We start from the raw sequence: 24,855 nt of genomic DNA, 5'->3' as shown, positions 1-24,855 counted from the left end.
CCTCTCGTGCTGCCACGTACTGTTCGAATTTGTTTTTTGAAGCGCACATCACGTACACGGTACATTACGTACTGTACGTCAACGGACGATGTACGCTTTCGGTACAATGTACTATGTCCATCATCGCTCGGGACAGGCGATCGGGACAGGCGACTCAGAAAGATCGCGACGCTGTCGGTAACAGCGCCAAAGAGCCGCGAAGGAAGAAGAACGCCGCATCGCGCTTCAGGACGCACGCAGGAGCTGCACACAGGTCTCTATATCCCTCGGTACATATCCCAAGGCCCGTCTACGACCGTCCAGATACCAAGAAAGGCAACATGTCGTTGAAAATCCTGGCTGCAGCACCAAGAATGTAATATGGGTACTCGACCCATCGTGATGATGAGTACGCTCGTACGTGGGCGTCGTGACCGTGCATCCCACACTGCTGTCCCGGAGGGCAACGTCGGTCTGATCCACCACGTGGTGTTTGTAGAAAGGACGCAAGCGCCATGCAGGCGATGTATATTGGTACGTGGAATAAATAGCGAAATCACGTGAAGATATGGCCTACGACTGCTGCATCGCGTCGCGGTTGACCATGCGCACGTGCTGCATGCAGAGACCACCCACGCGCGCAAAGTCGTTGCAGTTGGCGACGCGACAGCGCGACCCGCCGCCGTGGAGCCGGCAAAAGCCGCGGGTTTGGGCCGCGGTCTCGCAGCCGTCGATCTTGCAGCGCCGGCCGCCGCCGTGGCGCGTGCAAAAGCCGCCGTGGCGCGCAAAGGCCGTGCAGTTGGTCGCTTGGCACTTGCGGTGGCGGTTCGTGCGCGTCGGCTTGGTGGCCTCGGAGCCGGTTTCGCTGGCAGACTTGGTCGAGGCCGGCGAAGCGACGTGGAGTGTGCGCGCGTGGATCAAGCAGAGGTCGTTGAGCTTGGCGTATCGGTAGCAGTTGTGGTGGTAGCTGCACGGCGCGGGCGCTTCGGGGTGGAGACCCTGGAAGTTCATCTTGGCGAGACGGCGCAAATGAAACACTGGGAACACCGAGGTCGAGGACAAAACAGACGACTGCCGAGGCCCGCGACATCGTTGAAGGTATGGGTGGGACTCCACAAAGCAAAGTCGATATCCTAATTGCACGCAGGAGGTTCCAGCTGCTTTCCGAGCACACGAGCCAGTCCACACGCATCAACCAAGGCCGTGTCCACATACTCGGCCAATTGCCGTCGCGGTCGCTCGCCGCCGAATGCTTCGTGGCGACACGAGCAAACGAAGGCGGTCGCACATAGATCTACACACTCTACAGCGGCATCTTGGGACCACGACGCCTCAGGCATTCGCAACAACCACCAACAACCCGTAGGTGGCACCATCCCTCGTCTACGGTAGTCGAGTTGGTCACATGCCCGTGACCCTCTCGAAAGAATGTGTAATGCAAGTCAAATAAGCGCCCAGTCATGACGGATGTCAAATGGCCTTTCTTCATGACCCGTGGTCAAGCACTTCAGCTTTCTCCAGCTTGACAAAGACCGCACTGCAACCGATACCTGGTCCTGACCGTAGTACACCGGTCGTCGTCGTCGTCGGGCAATGGTACAAGGGACGAACGAGAAAAGCCACCCAAGAGTCTGAGACTGCAAGATGTCGGCATCATGGACAATCGCGAGCTCGTGTCGCATATGGTCCCCCAGTGGATACTATTATTCGTGTACGCTGCGCTCGCGACGAGAGGCATCAAGCGCGACGCAAAGATTTTTGTGCCGTCGTCGTCGTCTCGTGGCGCGCGGGAGACGATCAGCGCGGCACACTTCGCGTCCAAGCATCCAGCAAGCCGGTCCTGTCTACGGACGCACAAACTTGAAGCTGCGGGAAAAACACGCGGCCGTCGAGTGGGTGCGAGACCGTTCACGTGAACAGCCAGTGCGGTCTGAGAAGGTCAATTCGTTTCAAACTCACGTGCGGCCAAGCCGACGCCAAAGAAGACGGCGTTCGTTCCCGTCCCAGCTGGCTACGAAGGCCAACACGATAGCGTCGTCGCCATTGGACGCTTGATGAAGGCGTTCCGACGTCACGGCCCTTGTCCTACCTTGTCGAATGCGTTGCGATCATCCGGTGCCCACATGCAGCACGCTCAGTGCCAACACATATGGTCCAAGTGGATTTTACATGCTTTCCACATACGTGAAAAATGTCATTGTACTCGCGTATTGTATGTGTGTGGTTGTGGGAAACATTTCCCACGCAGTATCTTGCCATGTCTTGGCCGCCACAGCACGAAGGAATGGGTTGACTTCAACGCGATGTGCGGCTTCCGACGGCGAGTTTGCGCGGTCAGAGAGGCAGCGCATCGAGCAAAGAGCAGTAGGAAAGGCGGCGAATGGCTGTGGACGGCCACGAACCGCCGCACGGTGTCCCTCTCACAAACGTTGGCGCCTTCCGTTGGGCGTTTACTCGGCTCGTGCATCCCAATTACTCGCGGCTTCGATTTTGGTCACTTGTTCGACTGTCGTGTGCAATCTTGTCGAGTTTACATCATTTTTGGGCCACTGGGTGATGGCGAGTCGTTACTTCGCTCTGAGTTTCGACCCGCATAGCAGTCGTCGTCGTGCTAGTATCACACTGACGATGTGCGCGCGTCGCATTCCGAGTGGCCCTTCTTTGCGCGAACATCGAAATGGACTTGGCTTCATCTTCACAGTGTCGGAAGAGTCTGGCTGTGGCGACGGCTCGCTTTGAGATCAGCACCACCAAGACGGCGCTCCCAAAGCACTCTTCTTGGCAAAAGGTCCCGAAGCAAAAAAGTACATGGTGTCCCCACGTGTTTCGTGTCTATTGAGCCGTAGACAAGGCGGTGATGCGATACACAAACCCAGTTGCCGCGTATGCGGCCGATCGCTTTCGACGGCCTTCTTTTTGCTGCACACGTGCTGGGTGGCATGGATGATGGGGGAAGGTCTTGGGACATTCTTCCTCGTTCAACGCTCGGTGCACCCAGAATCACCTTGAACCGAGCACTCGTGCACTTGTAGAACCGTCGGTTGCTGTGCTTTCTGAGATTGGAATGCCGACCCACTTGAGCTTCATGCTAGTTTACATGCACTAACTGGCCTTCTTCTGTGGCACTGTACGCGCCCAGGTTGGCGCCGCGGCTTCGGACGAGATTTGCGGAGCCGCCGCGGTTCGGATTATGACGTGGCAGCGCGCAATGCGTTTTGAGGCGCCGGTTTCGGCAACCTGGTCTGAAACGACGGAAAGGCCAAAGCGGCGTAGTATCGTCAAGTGAATCTCTGCACCGATGGCGGACTATGCTGCGATCGCTGATAACTTTGTTTGCACGACCATGAGCGGGCACCGACGACTGCACACGGGCTGGCTGCACATGAAGCAGCGCTCGTTCCTCTCGGGCTGGAAGCGGCGCTTCTGCGTCCTCAAGCGGGACCGCGACGGCGCGTACGTGTACCTCCACGTGTACAAGGGCAGCAACACGGTCAACGAGCCGCTTCTCGAGTCGATCGCGATCCGCCAAATCAAGACACACGTGCTGCACGCGAGCTCCAAGACACCGTTCGTGCTCGAGGTGCTGCCGTACGTCTCGGCTACCGCGCTCTTTGCCTGTAGCGACGAGCGCGTCTTTCGGGACTGGGAGACCCAGTGCGACGCCGCAGGCATCGACATGGTGGTGCGCGTAACGAGCTCTGCGTCCGTGTCGACGTCCAGCAACGATACGGACGTGGTCGAGAAGGAGCCGGGGCTCTTTGAACGGCTCGGAAAGGCCTACATGAAGACGTTCCTCATGGACGCCGCGACGGCCAATGACATTGTCGTGTCCAAGCGCCTTCTGTCGCACCACAATACGTCCATCGAGCGCAAGATCGAGGCTCGCCTGCAGCAGTGGTTTGTCGGCGCCGCCGACTGCGGCCGATGCTCGGTCAACGGTATGGACGTCGCGGGACCTGGCGCGTTGCCGCAGCAAGTGACGTTGCACATGGTGTCGCCCGGCGGCTGGAAGTGGTGCGTGACCGAGGTCTACACAACCCTGCCGCGCACGACGTTTCGGTGGCGCCAAGTGGGCTACTTCCACGGCACGTTCCAAGGCGTGGCCGGCAACGGCGACATGATTGAGCTCGAGGGGTTTTGCCACATGGACTTTGACGCGGCGTCCAAAAAGCCAACGCACTTGCAGCTCTTTTACAGCGTCGACGGGCTCCTCGCGGCGCTTTACGCGTTCGTGCGCGAGAAGAACCTCGCGACTGCCGTGTGACGAGAATGCACAAGTAGCTGACCATAGATCGTGTTGTCTTCAAAAATCATTTATCATTCCCTGTTTCTCGGTTGCGATTGCCACATTGGCCGAAGATGTTCGTCTCGCGTTGAAGCAAACGACGGTGAACGAACCTTCGTCTCCTGCACATCCCGATCTTCACATATCTTTACCGTCAGCAATGCTAGCATAGCTGCGGGTCCGGTGGCTCTTTCTTTTGGCCTTGAAGCTGCTGGCGCGCCCAGCCACTGCCACCAAGCTTGGCCTCCGACTCCCTCTGTCGGCGCGGATCTTGCCAAGATACTTCGAGGCCAAAGCATATCGAAGTTCGAAGAAATGATTTTGATTGGTCCTTCTTACTTGCATTTGCGATGGCAACGGCCGAGGTCGAGAAGTACGCGACGTTCGTCGAGGAGACGCTGCGGCCGCAGCTGACGGCCGCGCTTGCGCAGCGCGACGCGCTCGACGCCGACGTGGCCGAGTACGACAACCTCGTCGAGATGCTCGCGGGCAAGGCTGCGGCGGACGCGCAGGACAAGGCGTGGAAGCTGCAGTGCGACCTCGGGAAGCAGTGCTATGCCAAGGTCAAGGTCGCGCCCCATACGCCCGTCGTCGTGCACATTGGTTTGCAGGTGTACGTTGAAATGGCCGCCGCGGACGTACCGCCCTTTGTCGCTGGCCGCAAGCAGTTTTTGGCTGCGAAGCGCGAGCGTCACCAAGCCAAGGCGCGCGAGATCGCCAGCCACATCCAGCAAGTGCTGGATGCCGTCGAGGCTCTGGCCAGGCTCCAGTCGGCAACACCCGAATAATAAAAAGTCCATTAGTACATCAACCAGATCTTATCTTATACTCGACACAGACGGCGTGGGATATAGATTATTAGGTTACGACTTCAGGAGACGACTACAGTACTGGTACAAGAGCTAACGAGATGGGCTGTCGACCTCTCACAAGTAGATCTAGACATACAGATAAGAATCAACCTCATCAATGGCATCGCAGGCGTACCATGCCATAGTGGTGGTTGGCGTCCTTGTCGACGACCTGCGCGGCCATGCGCGTCGGCTCCTTGCGCGCCGCCGGCGCCGTGTTGTGGCGCACGAGCAGCTGCCGGCACGCGTTCGGGAGCAAGTCGCGCTCCACGAGGTGCTTCATGAGCGTGTTGCACTCGGCCTCGGTGATGGAGACGGCAGCAAGGTGGTCGTCGCCCTGGCGCGAGAGTCGGCGCACGAGGAAGCTGGTCATGGACATGGTCGGGGGGGTGGCTGGGGCGGCGAAGATTCGAAAATGACCTGCTCCGGCAGCGGCCGCCGACGGCGTCGTTTCATTGGCCAAAACTACGCGGAAAAACGGCCCCACGACGATGGACCTGTCCCAAAATGCTTACCAATCTCAAGATGCTGGTCCGAAATGTGTAAAATGCAATTCCCACGGTGGGAAATCGCGCGCATCTTTGGCGCCAACTTCAAGGTCCCCCTTCAGAGTAGCCGTTCTGGACGTTGCACTGCATGCTTGGGTGCTGGCGCTCAGCTGCAATTTGCTCCTCGCATCACCACGCGCCCAGAGAACGACACTGTGGTACGGTGACATGCAAGCATTCTACGGTGTTTTTGTATGCCTTTACACTATGCCTGGTACTAGATATATCTCGCCCACGCATGCGGAAAAATTGACGGATGGCGTTTGGATCAATTCAACGTCCTCGGTGAAATGTAATTTTCACACTGGTATCTAGAATTTCCTCTGGCAGCGGACCCAATTCACGAACGCACGAATGCTGCGCCTGTCCGGACGTCTCGGATCCTCTACGTTTGTCGAACAACGACGTCGCAGACGTCCATGTCCATGCTGCCGCGCCATTGTCACGGGTCCTGAACGCTTGGATGATGGATGGCTGCAGTTGATCGTCGATCAACCCTTGATGTGAGAAATCGGACATGTGGGAAATACCACCATTTCCCACGAGGTGCGATGTTGAAGTTGCCAGTTCTTCTTCCTTTGTGATCTTGGTTCAAGTTCGCGATTGAGGTGCGGCCGTCGGCGTCTCTATCTGCCTGCCGCTGTCCGACCGTTCCGTGCGGTACGTCCATCGGCAGCAAACTGCCAACGTGTTATGAATTCCTTCAAATACCATGAGTCATTATCGCCTGGCAGCGCTCGGCTTTCGTGGGCCGCCAAGAGATGCATCGAATGTGGGACTACAGCAAGGCTGCACGAGAACCCTGAGTAGCTCCACGTGCGTGCGAGGCTTGGCGGCATTACACAAGGGCGATGTATCTCGAGTGCGTGCTTCGTCGTTGCCAACTGCCAAAAGCTGTCGCAAGGTTGTATCTCGAATAGGAATGTACGGGGCTTTTGATCTCATGCGACTCGATTCGAGAAGCTCACTACGAGACGCTCGAACGATGGGCCAACACATGAACCGTGAGGATGGCGCACTGCCAAATTGCCAGCTGCCTCTAAGCTGATCGTGGGCTATGACGACCGTTTCACAAGCGGTCCACAGCATTCTTCAGCGTCCATTCAGGGAGTGTCAAGGTGCAGATGGGACTACGTCGACCGCCTTTCGTACATTCCTGCTTCATACGCAGGTGTTGTCCCTTCCTTCTCTTTCCCATTGGTGTGAACCACCAAGTTGCTTCGAGTCCACAAGCAGCAGACCAAGGACCACAGTTTCGACAGCAGAATCTGTGGTCTGTGCGTGCTGGCAGCACTGCGGTGATGGTTGGATGACGTGGCAAAATGTCCGTTCGCCCAAAGCTGCAAGAAACCCCTTTTTGTCACCAGACCACCATCTGTCTCGTGTCAGGTCAGCATGATCCTCTTTTTGTCATTTATGGCTACCCATACATTCACCCACATATTTTTATTCCGATGCTCAATGCATTTTAAAAGGCTGCAATTGCGAAGAAAGATATCGTGGGGGCGACGACGATGGCGTTCCGCTCGACCAGGTCGACCCGCGCGAAGGAGCGGTCGGTGCTCCAGCGCGGGCTGCAGGCGCTCGGAAGCTTCTGCGGCGCGCGCCCGTGGACTGTGATGGCCATGGCCATTGGCGCCAGCATCCTCGGCTCGCTCGGCGTGCTGCACATGACCATCCAGAACGAGCCGCAAAAGCTGTGGGTGCCACCGACGTCGACGTCGGCCATGCAGCAGCGCTTCTTTGACGAGCACTTTGGGCCGTTCTTCCGCATCGAGCAGCTCATCTTCCACTTGCCCAACGGCAGCGACAACGACGTCATCACCAAGGCCTTCCTCGCCGAGGTCGGCGAGCTCCAGCACCGCATCATGACCACGAACGCGACGCTCGGCAACGAAATGATTAGCCTCGACGATCTCTGCTTTCGGCCCATTCCAGGCAAAGGCTGCCTCGTCGAGAGCCCGATGCAGTACTGGCGCGGCGACGTCACGCTCGTTGCCTCAGACCCCGACATCAAGCTCACGATTGCATGCCAAACGACACATCCCGACGTACGCAAGGAGTTCCATGTCTTCCTTGTCTTCTTACCATCGATGCATATAGCTTGCGTCCTTTTCACCTTGCATGGACCAAAACGGCGTCCCCGTCATGCGCGACGTCGTCTTTGGCGGGCTCTCGACCGACAGCTGCCACAAGAACCCGGATCCGTGCGGCGATCCCACGCCCCGCGCGACCGCGCTCATAGTAACCTTCCTCCTCGTACGTCACAGCTTCCATGTTGATCCGCAAGCTATGGTCTTGACGATCGGATAGACCAACGACATGCACCCGGCGGCGCAGGCCCGCGCCAAGGCGTGGGAAGAGCAAGTCTTTTTGCATGTTGCTTCGACGTACGTCTCCAAGGTCGGGCTCGTCGTCGAGTCGATGGCCCAGCGCTCCGTGGAAGACGCGCTGACGGTCGAGACGCAGCAAAACGCGTTCATCGTCGTCTTGAGCTACCTCCTCATGTTCGTCTACGTGGCCATGGCGCTCGGCAAGCCGCTGGACACAGTCAAGTCGCGCTACGTGCTCGGGCTCTGGGGCATCTCGATCGTGATTGCGTCCATGGGCATCGCGTTTGGTACCGAAATGCGTTTAGTATCAATGTATCGACCGTTCGGGGTAGGCATTGCGGTCAGCGTGCTTCGTATCGACATTACCATGATCACGCTCGAGGTCGTGCCCTTCCTCATCCTCGCCATCGGCGTCGACAACATGTTCATTCTCACCAACGAACTCGACCGCGTGCTCCGCGCGCAGACACACATCCCCCGTGGTACGCTGTGCACCCTCTTTTGTCGCCTAGTTGACGCATGTAGAGTTTACCTCACTGCCGCAGCTCCTTGGCGACGCGATGGCCAACGTCGGTCCGTCCATCACGGTACCGGCATCTTCCTGCGACGAGGTGGCATGTCAGTTGTAGGTGGCCGCGGTCTCCGAGTCGCTCGCGTTCCTCGTGGGGGCGTACACCAAGATCCCGGCGCTCGAGTCGTTTTGCATCGTCGCCGCCCTCGCCGTCGTCGCCGACTATGTGCTGCAGATAACGTGGTTTGCAGCGGCCTTGGCCATTGACGCGCGGCGTGTGCGCGTACGTCCGCCGCCGCATTGCTGTATACCTAATGATGCGTGACACAGGCGCGTCGGTACGACTTGATGCCGTGCATGAAGAAGCCGTATGTGCTCAGCCCCGACAAGAACCGGCAGATCCGAGCCTACTCGGAGGACTTTGAGGACGGCGAAACTGCGTCCGTCGTGCAGTCCTTCCTAGACACGCGCTGGATCCCGACCTTGTTTTCGCGCCGCACCAAGACCCTTGTGGTGAGTTCTCTATATATTGGATGCAACTATGAGTATTGCGTAGCTCGGACTCTGGCTCGGGTGGCTCGCCTGGAGCGCATATGCGTTCACGCAGATCCCCATGGGTCTCGAGCAGACGCTGGCGATCCCGACCGACTTCTACCTCCACGACTACTTTGAAGCGCAGACCAAGTACGGCGACGCGGGCCCACCGGCTTATATTGTACGGTCGAAGTGGCCTCGTTTAGCTTCTCAAAGCACTCGAGTAGGTGCTGCGCGATGTTGACTTTACAAATGGCCACGTGCAGACCAGCACGCTGCAGCTGCTGGACAACCTCTCGCTCCTGCAGCCTTACCTCGGGTCGACGATCTCGTCTTGGCTCAACACGTTCAACCAGTGGCGGCAACTGCGCCAGTTCCTTGCCGAGAAGCACGACCAAGGTCGTTGTTGTCTTGGCTCTCGAGACTCGGGGTACGACGGTGAAGATGCGTAGAGCTTAGCGACTGTCCCGAGCAGCCGCTGGACCCGTTTCCGTTCGAGACGTCCGACCCAAGCGCCCACACGACGCCGCTCGAGCTCTACTACCCGCTCGTCCAAACGTTTACGCGCATCCCGATCGAGTCGCAGTGTTGCCAGAGCTACGGTCTCTGCGGCGCTCAGTTTGCGATGGACATTGACTTTACATTGTCTCTTCTCCAATCTCAAAAAAGAACTTGGAGATTCAGATTCAGCGTAGGACGCTCGCCAACGCGACAGGGATTGCTGCGTCGCGCATGCGATTCCAAGTCGCGCCCATGACCAACCAGACGATGCTTATCAACTCGTTCTACTACCTCACGACGCTCACGGCCGAGTGGAGCCATCCGCTGTACGCTTCTCGTCGACTCCCACCACTCTCAGATCTCAGATGTCATGCTAGATCCACCATGCACGACGCGGCCTTCCCCTACAGCCTCTACTTTGTCTACTACGACCAGTATTTGACCATCCAAGGCATTGCTCTGCAAAGCGTCTTGCTCGCCCTCGGTACCTCCGCACACGAATGATCCTGTTCGAATTCGAGTAGGCGTCGTCTACGTCTGCCTGGCGCTCCTGCTGCCGCACCAACTGCGGACGTGCCTCGTCGTGACGGTGGGCGTCGCCTCGATGGCCATGTCGCTCATCGGCGTCGTGCACCTCTGGAACCTCTGCTCGACGCTGCACACGTCCATCAACGCGGTACGGACTTCGTATTTCTGCTATGTGTTTACGACGGTGCGCAGGTCTCGGTCGTCAACTTGGTCGCGTGCGTCGGCCTCGGCGTCGAGTTCAACATCCATGTCGCGTCGACGTTTGCGGCGCTTCAGAGCTCCAAGCTCGAGCGGGCCAAAGTCGCGCTCTCGGTCGTCGGGCCGTCGATTGTGAGCGGCATTACACTCACCAAGGTCGTTGGCGTCGGCGTCCTCGCCTTTGCCCACTCGCAGCTCTTCCAGGTGTACTTCTTCCGCATGTACGCCTCGATCGTCGTCCTCGGCGCGCTCCATGGCCTCGCCCTCGTGCCGCTGTTGCTCAGCCTCTTTGGGTCGACGGCCCAGCGCCACCGTGTCGACGGCCCCGCCTCCGACTTTACCCGCGGCCTCCTCAGCGACGACTCGGACGACACGGACGACTAGGCTACGTTGTTCGTATATACGCCTAGTATTATGCGTGATAATTTCGAGTGCGAGCCTGCAGATGGTCTGACGCTACGATTTGCGGCACCGTCATCACTGCGGCAGCCTGCAGCCGCACTATGCCAGTGGTGAGGTCCAGCATCTTGCGAGCCCGCTAACTTGGGAGAGCTCGTCATGGAAAAGGCTACTTTGAGTGCCAGTACGACGACGACTGCTCATCGAACGTGGGTGGAGTACCCGTGAGTGGAATGACGCTGCAGAAAAGCGCAAGCAGCAGCATGCATGAGCGTCCAGAGTGGCTCCAGCTCAGCGTGGGACCTTCGTGCCAAAGAGGCGTGACGTCGCCCACATACAAGCTCGCACCCAGCTCCACTTCCCACTGCCCAGTACACAGCTCAGTCGGTGCCTGTCCCTTCGTGCTGCATCAGCTGTTGCATCGCGCTCGCCTCGACGACGGACGCTCGCCACAAGCACCGCTCCGTCGGCTCGCCGTGCGCCCTCAAGTCCGCCAACGACGACGAAGAGGATGCGTCCTTTGCGCGGACAGGCCGCGACGACCCACGACAGCTTTGGCTTGTCGGTCGTGACGCGCGGCCCTGAGACGAGCAACAAAGAACAAGCCGACGCAGCGACGACCGCGGCCTGCTCATAGCACGAGCGGAGGACCACGACGCCGGCCGCGTCGTGGCTCGCGACCATATCTCTACTACTCTTGCAGCATTACGGTACGTCCGGCGGCTGCGCCTCCTCGGTGGTCAGCCAAAGGGCAAAGTCGGCGCCTCTGGTCCGCGCGCTCTGATTGGCTCCGCGGGTGGGCTCAGGTTCAACTTTCTACGTCAACCGCCCCGTCTTTCGAGCGTTATACTTGGGTTTTGTATCGGGAGCCGCCGCCCGAATGGCATGACAGCCCGCCGAACCTCGTCGTCGTTGCTGTTGCTGAAGAAGGCAGCATTTCCCACATCATCTTGTCACCCAAGCATGGCCTCGGCTGCGGCGCCGGCGCCGATGCTGCCGCCGATCCGGCGCTACGTGCGCGCCAACAGCGACCTCGCCCAGCGCATGTACTTTCTTCGGCGCAAACAAGTCCAATTCTCGACCGTGACCACCTTTGAGTTCAAAGTCGACTACGGCGGCTCCGCCGTGCCGACCGCGACAGGCCCGCCGATCGGCCTCGCACGACGCCACTGGCGCGCGCGGACGACGGCTGTCGCCAACGTCACGGGCGTCGTGCGCAAGTTTGACCACTTTGAACGCATCCAGCTGCTCAAGCAGGCCAAGTACGACGTCAAGGACATTGCCGCCTTTTGCCTCGACGCGGTCGCGGCGCGCGCCGCCCGCATGGAGACCCGCGCCGAGCTGCTGGAAGAACAGTCGCGGAAGCGGCAGCACGACCGAATGATGCTCGATGATGACGACGAAGAGGAAATGAAGCCGCCGCAACGACTGCGGCCCAACGAGCCCCTTATCTAACTCCTAACTTATTCTTGACGCGCGTTGCCTTGCGGTTGATGTAAAGTGCATGGTCTTTACACAGGACGGCCTCTGTCGCAGGTCGGACATGGGATCACCGCTTTCTCATGGTCCACGACAGCGACGCCATATGCTAGGACGATTGTGCTCCAACACTCTTCTTTGCTCATGACACGGAAGGTAGAAGCGATGTGAGAGCAGGTCGTCCTGTGAGTATATCTCGCGCGTTTTCACAGTACATCGTCCGCGCTTGACGTGTATGGTGCAGCTCGTCTTCTACCCAGTTCTTGGCGTGTGCAAGCGCCACGTCACCGACTCGAAACGTTTTGGATCGAGCGCGTTTCGAACTCGGAACAGTCGTTGGCGATGGCGACGGGCCCGCGGAAAGACAAGTCCGCCCGGCCCATTAGCTCGATCGGACAGAGCAGCTTTCAACTGCACGCGACGCACGAGGCGTCTTCAGCGGACGACGCGAGCGTGTTCGACATCAAGCAGTTTCTTCTCGGTACTACCTTCATTCGACTCAGTCGTCCTTGTGTACTATACGGCCAAGTAGAGAAGAAGAGCGGGCAGCCGTCGTACGCCGCGTCCGGGCTCTTTCGCACCAACACGCGCGACTTTGCCGAGGCCGTCGATGCGCCGCTCTCGTTCACACGCGTCCTCAAGAAGAAGCAGCTGCCGCGCATGACGCAGGCGCGGTCGACGCCAACGCTACCCAAGCCAGGAAGCACGGCGAATGCGATCAACCAATCCTCCGACGCCGAGCACAGCGTCGGGTACCGCATCTACTCGATCGAAAACATGATGGACGCATCGCTGCATGCGATTCGGTCGCTCAACAAGACGTGGCAGACGCTTCGGACGAGCGGTACACTTCGGTAGCTACCTATACAGGATGCAATCGACCGCGTAGACCTGCGGCTCGAGTGCCCGTCCAAGCGCAGCGACGTCGTCGACCTTGAAAACTGCTTTGACGCGGCCATGAGCTATGCCAGCGGCCACATCAACTGGGACGGCAACCGCCAAACCGCACTCATTGACCGCGACTACATGTCGGTACGTCCTCTTCTACTCTCGCTAATACATGCACATCGAACGACCGGAGCGCGTAGGTGCAGAGTCACGTGTCGGCCCAGTACGTGGCGTCCGTCTCGGAAGCCGAAGTCCGCCAACTGACGACCATGGTCTTTGAGCAAAAGTGGGCCGACATTACGATCGGCGAGCTCGAAGCGATGCTCATGGTGTCCTTCCTCGAGCAAGGCACGCTGCTGCGCAAAGTGCGCATCCAGTACGCCATGACGTATGCGAACCTCGAGACGCTCCTCGGCGAGAGCCTCGTATGGCCTTTCTGAAATCTGAGCGACCTTCATTCAACGCGCAATGTAGGTCGTGAAAGCGCGGGCAGTGCAAGCCGAGGCCGACATGCGCGCCAAGCTCGAGAGCCTCGGCCACGAGCACACAGCGGCGATCGCTGCTCTGCGCTTTGACTATGAGCACGCACTTGAAGCGCTGCGCGGCGAGGTGCGCGCGCCTCACGTGCGCAAAGCTCCACCTTGCTCTAGATGGAGCACGAACGTGGCGAGGCCGACCGCAAGGTTCAAGACGCGCGCGACCAAGTGGCGAAAATGAGCGAGACCATGAAGACGCTCAACGGCATCTTCAAGCAGATGCGCGAAGACTCGGATAAGGTCCGCGCCATGGAGCTCAAGGAAGCCAACCAAAAGGTACGTAGCGGTCTACGCGAGTCGAGGTGGACGATTCTTCTTAGCTCGAGAAGCGATGCGACGCACTCAAAGACGAAGTCGACCGCCTGCGAAGCCTCATTCCTCGCATCAAGGTCCTGGAAATGACCACCGAAGCTCAGACGTCCCAGGTACGAAGACGCGCGAGTGCTCACATTGACGTCCTCCAAGATACAAGGTCTCGAGCGCGACTTGGCCGACGCACACTCTGTCATTGCAGAGAAGGAGGCGATCATCGAAGACCTACTACATGTATACGCAACCGATGGATATCCAGTTCAACGAGAGACGTAGCGCCAAGAGCAACTGCTCGCTCGCCTCGAGATCCAAGCCTCCAAGGGCAAGCCTGAACCCGACGCGTCGCCTGCTACCGACGACGGCGCCGCACTCTGCCGTCGTTGCCGAGGGGTGCGTCGACAAGACACTTCTCCCATGTCGGTTCTTACGCAATTGATAGTCGCTCGATGACGACGGCGACGATGGGGCACCTCGCATGGCCACTGCCTCGGCAGGCGCCGATGACAACATGGCGGGAAGTGGGTATGCACCGACGTTGGCCAAGCCCCGGGAGCAGGCCAAGCGAGTGCACTGTCAGTCGTTTCGCATTCTACTCCCCAACCTCCAGGGGCGTCGGCCAACGCGCGAGGTGAGCTGGACGCTCGGGTGCATTCGGTCGTTGCTGGCCGCCAAAATGGAAGACGACGGCATTTGCTTCCTTGGGAACCTCTCAGGCCGCCTGCGCATGGCCGAGTTTGTTTACACTTGGTTCAGTCCGCTCGAAACCGAGCTCTCTTTGCTCTCGCCCGACCAGCGCGACCACGCCTACGCCCGCGTACGTCGCTGCTCGCTGAGGCGTCTCAACCGTCGCTTATAGGCCGACGAAGCGCGCTGGTGCTTGTACTACGGCGCCAAAGTGCTATCGAAAGACTGCGTCGAGGCCAAGCTCTTCCTCTCGTTCCTGGACGAAAAGCACGGCGACGACGAGGTATCCTCGCTCTTGCAGGATATTTTATCACGCGGATCCTAGCTTGTCTTTGCGCTCTACTGCCTTCGAGCGCTCGATGCGCTCGAGCGCGGTGAGCTTCGCTGGAGCCCGCTTCGACGCACGCCGCACTACGAGGCCTTTGCCTCCGAGTGGACAGCGCACGCGAGCATCACGGGCGAGATCGTCCAAGTGCCCCGCGTGGTCTGGATCCCGCTGACGCTCGCGTCGCAGGCCACAGCCATCGTGCTCATCAAGGTCCGTGGTATCCATTGTTTGTTCTAAATGCAGTGCAGGCGACCGCCGAAGAGCGCGTGGACTTTGACCTCAAGCTCAAGGCGCTGTCGGTGTCGACGCTGCCGGACGGCGAGTCCAGCGCCAGCCTCAACGAGACGCCACCGTTTGTGGACGCCCACCACTGGCTCCAGCTCATGCTGCAGGTGTCGCTCCCGCCAACGCTCCCTCCATGACACCGTGACAATGTAGGAGTACCGGGAAGAGCAAGCCCACCGCCGCGCAGCGATTCGGCTCATGTTTCAAACCGCGTCGTCCAACCACGCGCCGGCCAATGATGCGAACGACGATGTCCTCGGGCACTCGAGCAACGCCGAGATGGACATGGAGCAGTTCCGGGCCATGATGCTCACGCTGCAAGCCGACGTGAGCTGCGCGACGATCGTCTCGTACTTCCGCCTCTCGTACGACCGCGGCGGCGGCCACGTGACCTTTGACGCGTTCATCGACACGGCCGAGGAGCGCCAGTTCTTTGCGCAGTGCATGTGCTTGGCATCGCCCGGCGTGCTCGCGGCGCCGCGCATCAACTCGCCCCACGCGCACCTCGGGTCGCTCGTCGCCAAGCACTACACGCTGTACGAGAACGACCTGTATGCGCTTGTGAGCACGCTCCCGCCGTACACACAGGCGCTGGCCCGACAGGCGCTGGCCGAGGTGAAGCGGCTTCGATTTTTTATGGCGTTCGATAATCTATTTTTAGACATCCGGATATCTGCGCGAAGGACGGGGCGCGGTCATTGACGGCTTCCGCGCCCTTGCCGCCTACCACCGCGCGGCCACGTTCCACCTCTGGCACTGGCTCACGCGCACAGAACTTAGTGGCACGTTCGAGTTACCGCCGACCGCGCTGCGACGGCTCGACAAGCTCCTCGTCGGCGACCTCGACGCGACGCGCGACGGCCCGCCGCATGCGACCCACCACGCGTACGATGACACTGCCTCGTATGGTGCTTGATGTGTTTGCTGGGTATAGCGGCGAGCGCTTGCTGAGTATGGTGCGCAAAAAGCTCGCGATCCACCGGCTCCAGCGGGCGTTCCGCGCGCGGCTCAAGCGCGACCAAGGCGTGCCCCTCAACATGCGCGAGCTCATGCACGACGGGTACGGCAGCGGCAAGACGAGCTACCGCAGCCGGCACGTCGTGCGGTCGACCAAGTGGCTTCTTTGCGTTATCTCAGATCTCATCCGCGCGCGCGCCGAAGTCGAAGAGTCGTCCGACCACCAACCGTTCATCGAATTTGTGTACGACTACTTTATGGCGCGCTTTGGGTCCCGGTACGTTTATATTGGACAATACGAGTCCAATATATATATGTTGCGCATTAGGTGGGAGGCCGAGAAGGTCATTCACGATGTGTTTGTCAATACACGGACGCTGGTCATGTCCCACGCGCGCATTCTGCTCTTCTCGCAGCTCTGCGGCATGGGCGCGAGCGGCGAAGACGTCTACTACGGGTCTCCCCAAGCGTTCAACTTCATCAACATGGTGCTCCACGCCGGGTACCACACGTTTCCGCTTCTCCACGTACGATTTGCCTATGGATTTCTGCATGTATACGATGGACACGACCTAGCCGGACGTGGGCACCGAGTACGAGTACGTCAAGCACGAAGATGCCGTGTGCCTCATCCAAGCCTTCTTTGGCTCGGTATGGATTGCAGGAGCCATAGGAAAAGCGCTGCATGTCCATATCGAATGCAATAGGTGGACGTCGAAAACCACGATCGGATGCTCGGGCGACTGCGTGAGCTCGAGCACATGAGTTTGCAGCCCAAGACGTCGGACGCCGACGGGTACGCTATAGTATCAATGTATCAAGGTGTTACGCACCAACACTGTAGACTGTTACTCTTTCTGTTGGAGGAGTGGCGACGTCACGTCTTGGACCGGATGGGCCAAGTGCGCGTCATGTGCATTGCCGACAAGGACTTGCTCGCAAGCGACGGGTATCTCTCGCTCGACCAGCTCCTCGTCGTCTTTCGGCGCAGCGGCTTGAGCGTCTCCGAGGTCGAAGGCGCGCAGGTGCTTCGCAAGGTGCTGCAAGGCGCCGCCACCGCGACCACTGCGTCGACACCGCACCTCTCGATGCTCGACCGCATCGTAGCGCACGTCTTTCCGATCGCTTGCCACGGTACTAACGTTGTCGTCGGTTCGATTCCGTGAAATGTGCGTAGAAATCGCCATCTCGGAGCTGCAGCTGCTGCCGCCACCCAACTTTGGTCAGCTCGTTTACCTTCTCGTACGTATGCTGGGGGTTGTTGGCGACAAACCGATCGAGTAGATGTCGTTTTGGGCGCCGTACGAAGCGTCTGGCAAGAGCCTCCTCGACGAGCTCAAGGCCATTGGCGTCAAGAACGACGTCGAGCACGCAATGAAGGCCGTCGACGCGTCCGATGCCTTGACGCTCGAACAGAACCGACGCCGGAGCCGGCTCTCGGTGCTCGTGAAGGCCGACCACTTTGCCGCCAACGATGCATTGGACCTCGAAGACAAGTTTAAGGCGGTGCAGCACAAGATGCAGCGGCTCATCGTGCTCCAGAACGGCCAGAGTACTCTACGATGTATCCAAGATTTGGACGCTGATGCTGACGTAGGCGACGAGTCGATCGGACTTGCGCACGTGACGGAAGCCACTGTCGCGTTCCGCCAGTACCTCTCGGAAGCGACGCGCCTCCGCGCCGTGGCCAAGCTCGGCATGGGGCCGCTGCCCGACTCCACGCCCGACGACGCGACCGAGACGTAGATTCGCTGTGTTCAAACCACTCTTATGTGCTGTACGGCGACGTGTTGCGCATCTGGTCGAGGTGGACGGTCCACAATTGTCGTCTCACGCGCACCACAGTACATTGAATGACCAGATGCGAAATATCAGATCCATCGATGGGACCACTCTTGCGCGTATAGCTTGCGAATTTACTCGTACCGTCGATAGCATCCTTGGCGGCGTCGTTACATTTAGGGTTGTGGTAAGGGCTAGGGCTCACCGCCTTTCCATCGTAACATCTTAATGCCGAGCAAGAAGGACAGCTCAAGAGATAGTACAGACTGCATTAAATACCAAAACAAGACAACAATACGCACGACACATCGAGACGTCTACGTCTTGAGACCGGCGTTCAACGCGGCTGCGATGCCGGCAGCGAGGCCCATGGACACGGGCAGCGTGAGCACCCACGAAAGCCCGATGAGCGCCATTTTCTTGCCCTCAAAATGCTCGCGGCCGTAGTGCGCCAGACTCACCGAGACGACCGAGCTCACGGCGCAGTACGTCGACGAGACGGGCAGCTGCAGCACGTTCGCAAGAGCAAGCGTCACGATCGTACCGATCTCCATGCAAAAGCCGCGGTGGACGTTCACGATCGTGAGCCCGCGCGCGAGCGTGTCGAGGACGCGGCCGCCAAAGAGGTTGATGCCGAGGAAGCCGCCGAGGGCCGCGACAAGGTAGAGCCAGTACGGACCATTCCAGGACGTATAGTGTCGTGGGACAAGCGTCCCGTTTGGTAGCGTCGAGTACGCGTCATGGGAGATGGTCCAAATGACTTGCATCGGGATCGTCGAGTTGCCAATGTCCGAGGCGCCGTGGAGGAACGAGCCGAGGATCGAGGCGAAGAGGAGCGCGTACTTCATGGCGAAATGCGCGTCGATCTGCTCGTCCGTGAGGCAGTAGGCGTCGGCAATGAGCTCCATGGACGTCCGCCCGACCGCGTTGATCTGCTCGTCGCCGAGTGCGTAGACGTAGTCGTCGCCGCCCTTGAGATGCAAGAGGTTGGCGAATTGGAGAGAGTTGAGCGCCGTGTACTCGCGGACGCCGAGCTCGGTGCACGGCGCGAACGGCGAGACGGTCGGGAGCTTGGCCTCTGTTTGCATTTCAACGGCGTTGGCAAAGGACGGGCAGAGACCGCGGACGTGTGGCACGAGGAAGATGCTGACGATGACCGCGACGAGCGCACCGAGGACGGCGCCGGCACCGACCGAGATGTACGTCAAGTTGTCTTGGTACGCTGGCGCCTTGGAGAGGTCGGCTAGCAGCCGGGACTTGGAAAAGATAATGACCGCGACCGAGAAGACGCCGAGCGCGTAGAACCACGGGAGGAAGAGGAGGGCGCGGTAGCGCGGCGACGACGAGTTGAGGATGAAGCGGGTCGTGAACGAGTACGCGACGACCGACATGACGCCGGCGAAGAGCGGGCCGAGCACCCACGAGAGCACGATACTAAAGATGCCGTTCTGAACACTTAGGTTGAAGCAGTCGCCGCCGACGTTGAGAAGCGTCATGCCAATGACGCCGCAAATGACAGCGTGCGTCGTCGAGACGGGCATCTTGAGCGCCGTCGCGATCAAGACGAACGCGGCGCCCGAGAAGAGCGCAGCGAGCATGCCGTTGGCGTACTCGTACTGGAGCGAGTTGGTGTAGCCGTTGGCCCAGCACCGTCCGTCTCTCGACTCGGTGAAGAGGTTGCCGACTTTGACAGAAATCGAGTCCTTGAAGCTGTACCCGAGCGAGATAGCACCGAGAAAGTCGGCGAGGCCGCCGACGAGGAGCGCTTGGTGCACGGGAAGCACCTTGCAACCCACGAGGTTACCCATCGTGTTGGCTACGTCGTTGGCGCCGGTCGCAAAGGCCATGAGGAACATGCCAATGCCACCAACAATGACCTCCCACGTCGGCGTCTGGAGGCTGTTGCGGACATAGTCGGTGGCGCAACTCGTCGCGTTGGCCCTGAAGGCGCACAGGATGAGTCCAGTAGCTCCGCTCATCGCAACGAAAATCGTGATGTGTGCGAGTAAACGTACGTACTTGTAGGTATAGACAAGGTGCAGCGACACCTGTGGTATGCACGGAATCCTGCCTGTGGCACTTGTCCATTGTGAGATTCAAAGCAAGTCAATTTGCGAGAGTTCCCCGTGGACCAGGCCAGGTGGTAGATTCGGGGGATGGGTACCACATACGTTTTGCTTGATGTTTCCAAGCGACCGAATCTAGTCGACGGCAATGAAGGAGCAGCTCGTCGAGTCAAGTATCTTTTGCGCTTGCTACTCGCACTATGGCAACCTCGACGCGATTACGCCAGATACATTTGCTGGTTTAACGGTCGCCTTCGACTCGACGTGCTGCGAGCCAGGCACGTCCGGCGTCATATCCGTGCTGGCATCAGCTGTCGTCAGGTGAAGTAAGGCGCGTAAAATGCAGGCATTTTGAAGCGGAACGGATTTTGATTTTGACCTTGCCATAGACCTCGTCGTGTCCACCCTCCATCGTCGTTGTCAGTCGTCGCCGTGGTACTTGGTACCTCCTTGAGCAGAAAGACCCGCGGTAGCATAGCCGCACCCAAGGTCGCCGCGTTGTATCCACTGGCCACCAAGTGAGCTGCGCTTCTTCGGGGTTCATTACCAACCACGGCAAGTGCAATCTCGGCGCTGACCACTTTGCCTTTGGTTGCTCCTCACATTGCAAAGGTGTGGCCACTGTGAGTCGATGGCAGAAGCTGTAGGGGACGGCCTTCTCATAGTCGAATACATAACTGATCCATGTACCTAGCATCCTAGTTCGTGCATCTGAACCCTTTCACTCTACTAGAATCTCGTCCGCGTGAGCTGTCGGCGTGATGTGTAGTGTTTGATGGTTCTAACCTGCGGGTGTATGCGGCTAGAATAGGCACCAGCTGCGACCTGCAATCCAATGTGCCGCAGTGTACAGTGTCTACTGCTTGTGTATAGAATGTATAAGGCGTGCTCCACCGAGCCATCGAAATATGCCATGGCTTTGGTGCGGCAGCAACGAGTAAACTTGGAGCGTGCAACGCGAGTGTCATGTCATCCCCACCAGATCCCGGCCGAAGGGCTACCCACACGACATGACATCGGTCTAATTTGACCGACGAGTTGAGCGCATAAATACTGATGTACATGAGGCAAGTTTATACGGCAGAACTACTTTTGAAGCGCGCTGTTCATGATGGCAGCGAGGCCGGCCGAGAGACCCATCGTGACGGGCAGCGTCAGAATCCACGTCATGACGACAAAGAGGAGACGCTTCTTCTCGAGGTGCTGCGTGCCGTAGTGGGCCAGACTCACGCTGACGACGGAACTGACAGCGCAGTACGTCGACGAGACGGGAAGCCGGAGCACGTTGGCGAGGGCGAGCGTCACGATCGTACCCATCTCCATGCAAAAGCCGCGGTGGACGTTGACGATCGAGAGACCGCGGGCCATCGTGTCCATGACCGGGCGACCAAAGAGGTTGATACCGACGAGACCGCCGACGCCTGCTACGACAAACATCCAGTACGGGGCGTCCCACTCCGAGTAGCTCACGGCCACTTGGGCGCCAGCGTCGTTGGTGCGGTACACCTCCTTGGAGATCGTGTAGATGACTTGCATCGGGATCGTCGAGTTACCGACATCCGTCGCTCCGTGGAGGAACGAGCCGAGGATCGAGGCGAAGAGGAGCGCGTACTTCATGGCGAAATGCGCGTCGATCTGCTCGTCCGTGAGGCAGTAGGCGTCGGCAATGAGCTCCATCGACGTCCGCCCGACCGCGTTGATCTGGTCGTCGCCGAGCGTGCATACATAGTCGTCACGGATATGCATGAGGTTGGAGAACTGAAGCGACGTCAACGCCGTGTACTCGCGGACGCCGAGCTCGGTGCATGGTGCGAACGGCGAGACGGTCGGGAGCTTGGCCTCTGTTTGCATCTCGGCCGCCTTGGCGAACGACGGGCAGAGTCCACGGACGTGCGGCACGAGGAAGATGCTGACGACGGCGGCGACGATGAGCGCGAGGCCAGCGCCGACACCGATCGCGATACCGAGGAGGTTGTCCTGGATCGTCGGCGAGTCGGAGATGTCGACGAGGATCCGCGACTTGGAAAAGATAATGACCGCGACCGAGAAGACACCAAGCGCGTAGAAGAGCGGAAGGAACATGAGCGAGCGCTGGCGTGGCGACGACGAGTTGATGATCGCGCGGTTGGTTGCATGGTACGCGATCACCGAGATGATGCCGGCGAAGAGCGGGCCGAGCACCCACGAGAGCACGATACTGAAGATACCGTTGAGCACCGAGAGGTTGAAGCAGTCGCTGCCGACATTGAGGAGCGTCATGCCAATGACACCGCAAATGACAGAGTGCGTCGCCGACACGGGCATCTTGAAGGCCGTCGCGATCAAGACGAACGTTGCGGCCGAGAAGAGCGCGGCGAACATACCGTTGGCGTACTCGTACTGGAGCGAGTTGGTGTAGCCTTGCTGCCAGCACGACCCGTTGGGGCTGCCGTTGCTCTCGAGGAGGGAGCCGACCTTGGTCGCAATCGCGTCCTTAAAGCTGTACCCGAGCGAGATGGCACCGAGAAAGTCGGCGAGGCCACCGATGATGAGCGCTTGACGCAGCGGCAGCACCTTGCAACCGACGAGGTTGGCCATCGTGTTACCAATGTTGTTGGCGCCGGTCGCAAAGGCCATGAAAAACATGCCGAACGCGCCGACAATGACCTCCCACGACGGCGTCTGGACGAGGAGCGATGTGTAGTCGGCCGCGCAGCCCGGCAAGTTGCTGTAGGCGCAGAGCACTGTCACATTCGCCGACATGGTGGAATACGTCTACGGGCACATGAGTTTCCTTTGCGTTGGGAGAGGAAGCAGCGTACCGGTCAACTCTTTGCCGAGGGCGACGGACGTGGAATGAGGAAAAGCCGTTCGTTCGAAGTCGTTGCAGAAACCACAGGCGTCGGGTGGCGCGCTGTTGCGCTCCTACCGTACTTGGCGCCAGCTGTGACCCTTCGCCGACCCGTCGCCGTCGTTGATTGGTCCGCTGTCATGTTTCGCGTGTCATTCGATGTCTTCGAACTTCGTTTATTGTTTAAAACGCGATTTCATTGGTTGAAAAACGAACGTCGAAGGCAACCAGAGTGGAAGGGCGGCTGGTGTAATGCGTCTGAGCACGGGCAACGCTGCAAGAGATGGGCACAGCAGCCGTGTCGCCGAGGCCGCGCGCGTAGAGTCGTCACGTCTCGTACGCATCGCGGAGCGAGCGACGGCCGGGCGCAAAGCTTCGATTTTCGATGGTTTGGGGGCCGCCTTTGCGCGAACATTAGGCCATCTCGGGAGGTCGGCAGCAGACGCACACCATTCATTTTGCATTGAACGATGCCATCTGCAGCAGACGCTTCGCCATATCACACTCTGGACCATATGCAGCAACGAGCACGCATCACGTTGGTGCGCCAAACGGCAATTTGAGATTTCAGCGGCGAGCCTCTACGCCACAAGTGGGGTGTGTATCGCCGTGAAGCAGCCAGCCAGCTGGACGATCCCAGAAATGAACCAGCGGCTTCAATGGCCTGCGGAGGACACGCAAAAACCGACCAGGGATGTCGCGTCTTTGCCGCCTCTGGCGGTGCGACTCGGAACAATCGCAGAAATGTGATGTTTTTTTGTGCAGAGCCACTTTCTTTGCGGGCAAGCTATCTCTCGTGACAGGATTCCGATGGCTGCTAGTTCGACTGCAGAAGCAAGGTCCATTGACCCTTGGTGGAGAGTGCCCACTGCCTTCCACACCTCGCCAATACAAACATCCAGGGCAGGCGAGGAAACGGAGCTGTTGGATGGCGAGCTTCGAAGGCCGACGCCGCCGACGGGGATGTGCTGACACCCGTTGGCTTCGTAGCTGCTGTGGATGACAACTGTACTTGTCGTTGAGATTGCTCGAGAAGAGAAAGCCTCTGCATGGTTCGGTTCCGAGTTCATTAGGAGGTAGAGGAGACATCTTCGACGAAGTTAGTCAATGAAGAAAAGCTTGTCGTCGAACCAGCGATCAGGTCAACGTATATGTACATTCAGGTATATAGATATATGTACATTCAGGTATATAGATTACGGTGGCCCAAGGGTATGGGCCAAGAAGTGCTTTGACGAAGCACGTCGTCGCTTCGATCGAAACGCGTGCTGGTCCGTTGGTGGTTAGTGCACCATGGTGGTGGACGCGGGCCGGGACCGCATCGCTGCGTTGTAGTGCAGCTGGAGCTGGAGCTTGCCTTCGCCCAGCGTTTGCTCGAGCATGACTTTGGTCCCTTCGATCTTCTCCAGGACGTCGCGGGCGGTCGCGCCATAACGCTCGGCCACGGGGCTCGTCAATTCCGTCCACGTCGCCGACCACGTCGAGAAGAAAGATTCAAGTTGGCTCGTGAGGCTCTGCGCCGCCTCGTCGGCCCGGGCTTCGAGCTCCGTCGACTTTTCCTCCAACGTCGTTGGGTCCAGCGGCGCCTCGGCCGCGTACAATGTCGCCGTCAAGTCGCGCACGTGCGTCTGCAGCTCCAAGAGCGTGCTGGAGAGGGCCGCCGAGAGCCGCGCGACCGCGTCGGCGACGGACGTTGGCAGCACCATCGTTCTTCGTGGGTCTGGCTCGAAAATCGTGTGTCGGTAGACAGGCGCACGCTCGAAATGGCGTTTTTCTTTCTGGGTGGAGAAAGGCGGCGTGTGGCGCCGCCACGTCATTCTATGACGCGTCTTCCGTCGTCATTGGGCTTGACAAAGGTCGTCGTCGACGCGTTCCTGTGATGTTGAATAGCTGATGATGGGTTGGCGGCGCTTGCAGGCACCAGTCACACGAGGCAAACGCCGTCGTTGGGCGCCTCAAAAGGCACCGTTGCGACACTGAGTTGCCAGTCTTGCCATTCCAACCGGCAGACGCGTTGAGGACTGTGTCATGGACACGACCA

At 59.1% G+C, this 24,855-nt stretch overlaps 10 protein-coding genes across 10 annotated transcripts; 5 read left to right on the top strand and 5 right to left on the bottom strand.

Moving 5' to 3' along the window:
• Positions 1-552: 552 nt before the first annotated feature.
• SDRG_11247 (hypothetical protein) lies at positions 553-990 on the bottom strand (the record flags this gene model as incomplete). Its single annotated transcript, XM_008617278.1, has 1 exon — positions 553-990. One exon carries the CDS (start codon positions 988-990, stop codon positions 553-555), a length of 438 nt encoding a protein of 145 aa, XP_008615500.1.
• Positions 991-3,237: 2,247 nt separating this feature from the next.
• SDRG_11246 (hypothetical protein) lies at positions 3,238-4,304 on the top strand. Its single transcript, XM_008617277.1, has one exon. It carries the CDS (start codon positions 3,278-3,280, stop codon positions 4,241-4,243), a length of 966 nt encoding a protein of 321 aa, XP_008615499.1. The 5' UTR covers positions 3,238-3,277; the 3' UTR covers positions 4,244-4,304.
• Positions 4,305-4,602: 298 nt separating this feature from the next.
• Positions 4,603-5,097, top strand: SDRG_11245 (hypothetical protein). Its single transcript, XM_008617276.1, has one exon. It carries the CDS (start codon positions 4,615-4,617, stop codon positions 5,050-5,052), a length of 438 nt encoding a protein of 145 aa, XP_008615498.1. The 5' UTR covers positions 4,603-4,614; the 3' UTR covers positions 5,053-5,097.
• Positions 4,861-5,612, bottom strand: SDRG_11244 (hypothetical protein). The gene is made up of 2 exons (XM_008617275.1): positions 5,252-5,612; positions 4,861-5,202 (listed from the first exon to the last, which is right to left on the bottom strand). Exons 1-2 carry the CDS (start codon positions 5,492-5,494, stop codon positions 5,191-5,193), a joined length of 255 nt encoding a protein of 84 aa, XP_008615497.1. The 5' UTR covers positions 5,495-5,612; the 3' UTR covers positions 4,861-5,190.
• Positions 5,613-7,146: 1,534 nt separating this feature from the next.
• On the top strand, positions 7,147-10,742 carry SDRG_11243 (hypothetical protein). Its single transcript, XM_008617274.1, has 14 exons — positions 7,147-7,714; positions 7,767-7,922; positions 7,977-8,283; positions 8,329-8,478; positions 8,522-8,583; positions 8,626-8,790; positions 8,838-9,020; positions 9,064-9,222; positions 9,269-9,440; positions 9,494-9,686; positions 9,737-9,868; positions 9,920-10,026; positions 10,067-10,218; positions 10,263-10,742. The coding sequence occupies exons 1-14, from the start codon at positions 7,178-7,180 to the stop codon at positions 10,650-10,652; spliced, it is 2,865 nt and encodes a 954-aa protein (XP_008615496.1). The 5' UTR covers positions 7,147-7,177; the 3' UTR covers positions 10,653-10,742.
• An 823-nt stretch (positions 10,743-11,565) lies between these two features.
• SDRG_11242 (hypothetical protein) lies at positions 11,566-12,122 on the top strand (the record flags this gene model as incomplete). The annotated part of the gene is made up of 1 exon (XM_008617273.1): positions 11,566-12,122. Exon 1 carries the CDS (start codon positions 11,631-11,633, stop codon positions 12,120-12,122), a length of 492 nt encoding a protein of 163 aa, XP_008615495.1. The 5' UTR covers positions 11,566-11,630.
• Positions 12,123-12,308: 186 nt separating this feature from the next.
• SDRG_11241 (hypothetical protein) lies at positions 12,309-18,040 on the top strand. Its single transcript, XM_008617272.1, has 23 exons — positions 12,309-12,627; positions 12,679-12,990; positions 13,036-13,178; positions 13,235-13,459; positions 13,509-13,643; positions 13,685-13,846; positions 13,891-13,995; positions 14,036-14,116; positions 14,159-14,272; positions 14,322-14,696; positions 14,739-14,849; positions 14,892-15,104; positions 15,143-15,286; positions 15,333-15,794; positions 15,841-16,064; positions 16,114-16,413; positions 16,465-16,663; positions 16,713-16,787; positions 16,844-16,932; positions 16,981-17,270; positions 17,314-17,378; positions 17,421-17,688; positions 17,734-18,040. Exons 1-23 carry the CDS (start codon positions 12,489-12,491, stop codon positions 17,880-17,882), a joined length of 4,380 nt encoding a protein of 1,459 aa, XP_008615494.1. The 5' UTR covers positions 12,309-12,488; the 3' UTR covers positions 17,883-18,040.
• A 126-nt stretch (positions 18,041-18,166) lies between these two features.
• On the bottom strand, positions 18,167-19,961 carry SDRG_11240 (hypothetical protein). The gene has a single exon (XM_008617271.1). It carries the CDS (start codon positions 19,895-19,897, stop codon positions 18,236-18,238), a length of 1,662 nt encoding a protein of 553 aa, XP_008615493.1. The 5' UTR covers positions 19,898-19,961; the 3' UTR covers positions 18,167-18,235.
• Positions 19,962-20,991: 1,030 nt separating this feature from the next.
• Positions 20,992-22,932, bottom strand: SDRG_11239 (hypothetical protein). The gene is made up of 2 exons (XM_008617270.1): positions 22,786-22,932; positions 20,992-22,738 (listed from the first exon to the last, which is right to left on the bottom strand). Exon 2 carries the CDS (start codon positions 22,724-22,726, stop codon positions 21,071-21,073), a length of 1,656 nt encoding a protein of 551 aa, XP_008615492.1. The 5' UTR covers positions 22,727-22,738; positions 22,786-22,932; the 3' UTR covers positions 20,992-21,070.
• A 939-nt stretch (positions 22,933-23,871) lies between these two features.
• On the bottom strand, positions 23,872-24,604 carry SDRG_11238 (hypothetical protein). Its single transcript, XM_008617269.1, has one exon. The coding sequence runs from the start codon at positions 24,518-24,520 to the stop codon at positions 24,098-24,100; it is 423 nt and encodes a 140-aa protein (XP_008615491.1). The 5' UTR covers positions 24,521-24,604; the 3' UTR covers positions 23,872-24,097.
• Positions 24,605-24,855: the final 251 nt, after the last annotated feature.

The sequence above is a fragment of the Saprolegnia diclina genome (genome assembly GCF_000281045.1).
Source record: "Saprolegnia diclina VS20 unplaced genomic scaffold supercont1.40, whole genome shotgun sequence".
Lineage (NCBI taxonomy): Eukaryota > Oomycota > Saprolegniomycetes > Saprolegniales > Saprolegniaceae > Saprolegnia > Saprolegnia diclina.
The sequence above is the reverse complement of the archived record's forward strand: the minus strand, read 5'-3'. Positions and strand labels throughout refer to the sequence as shown.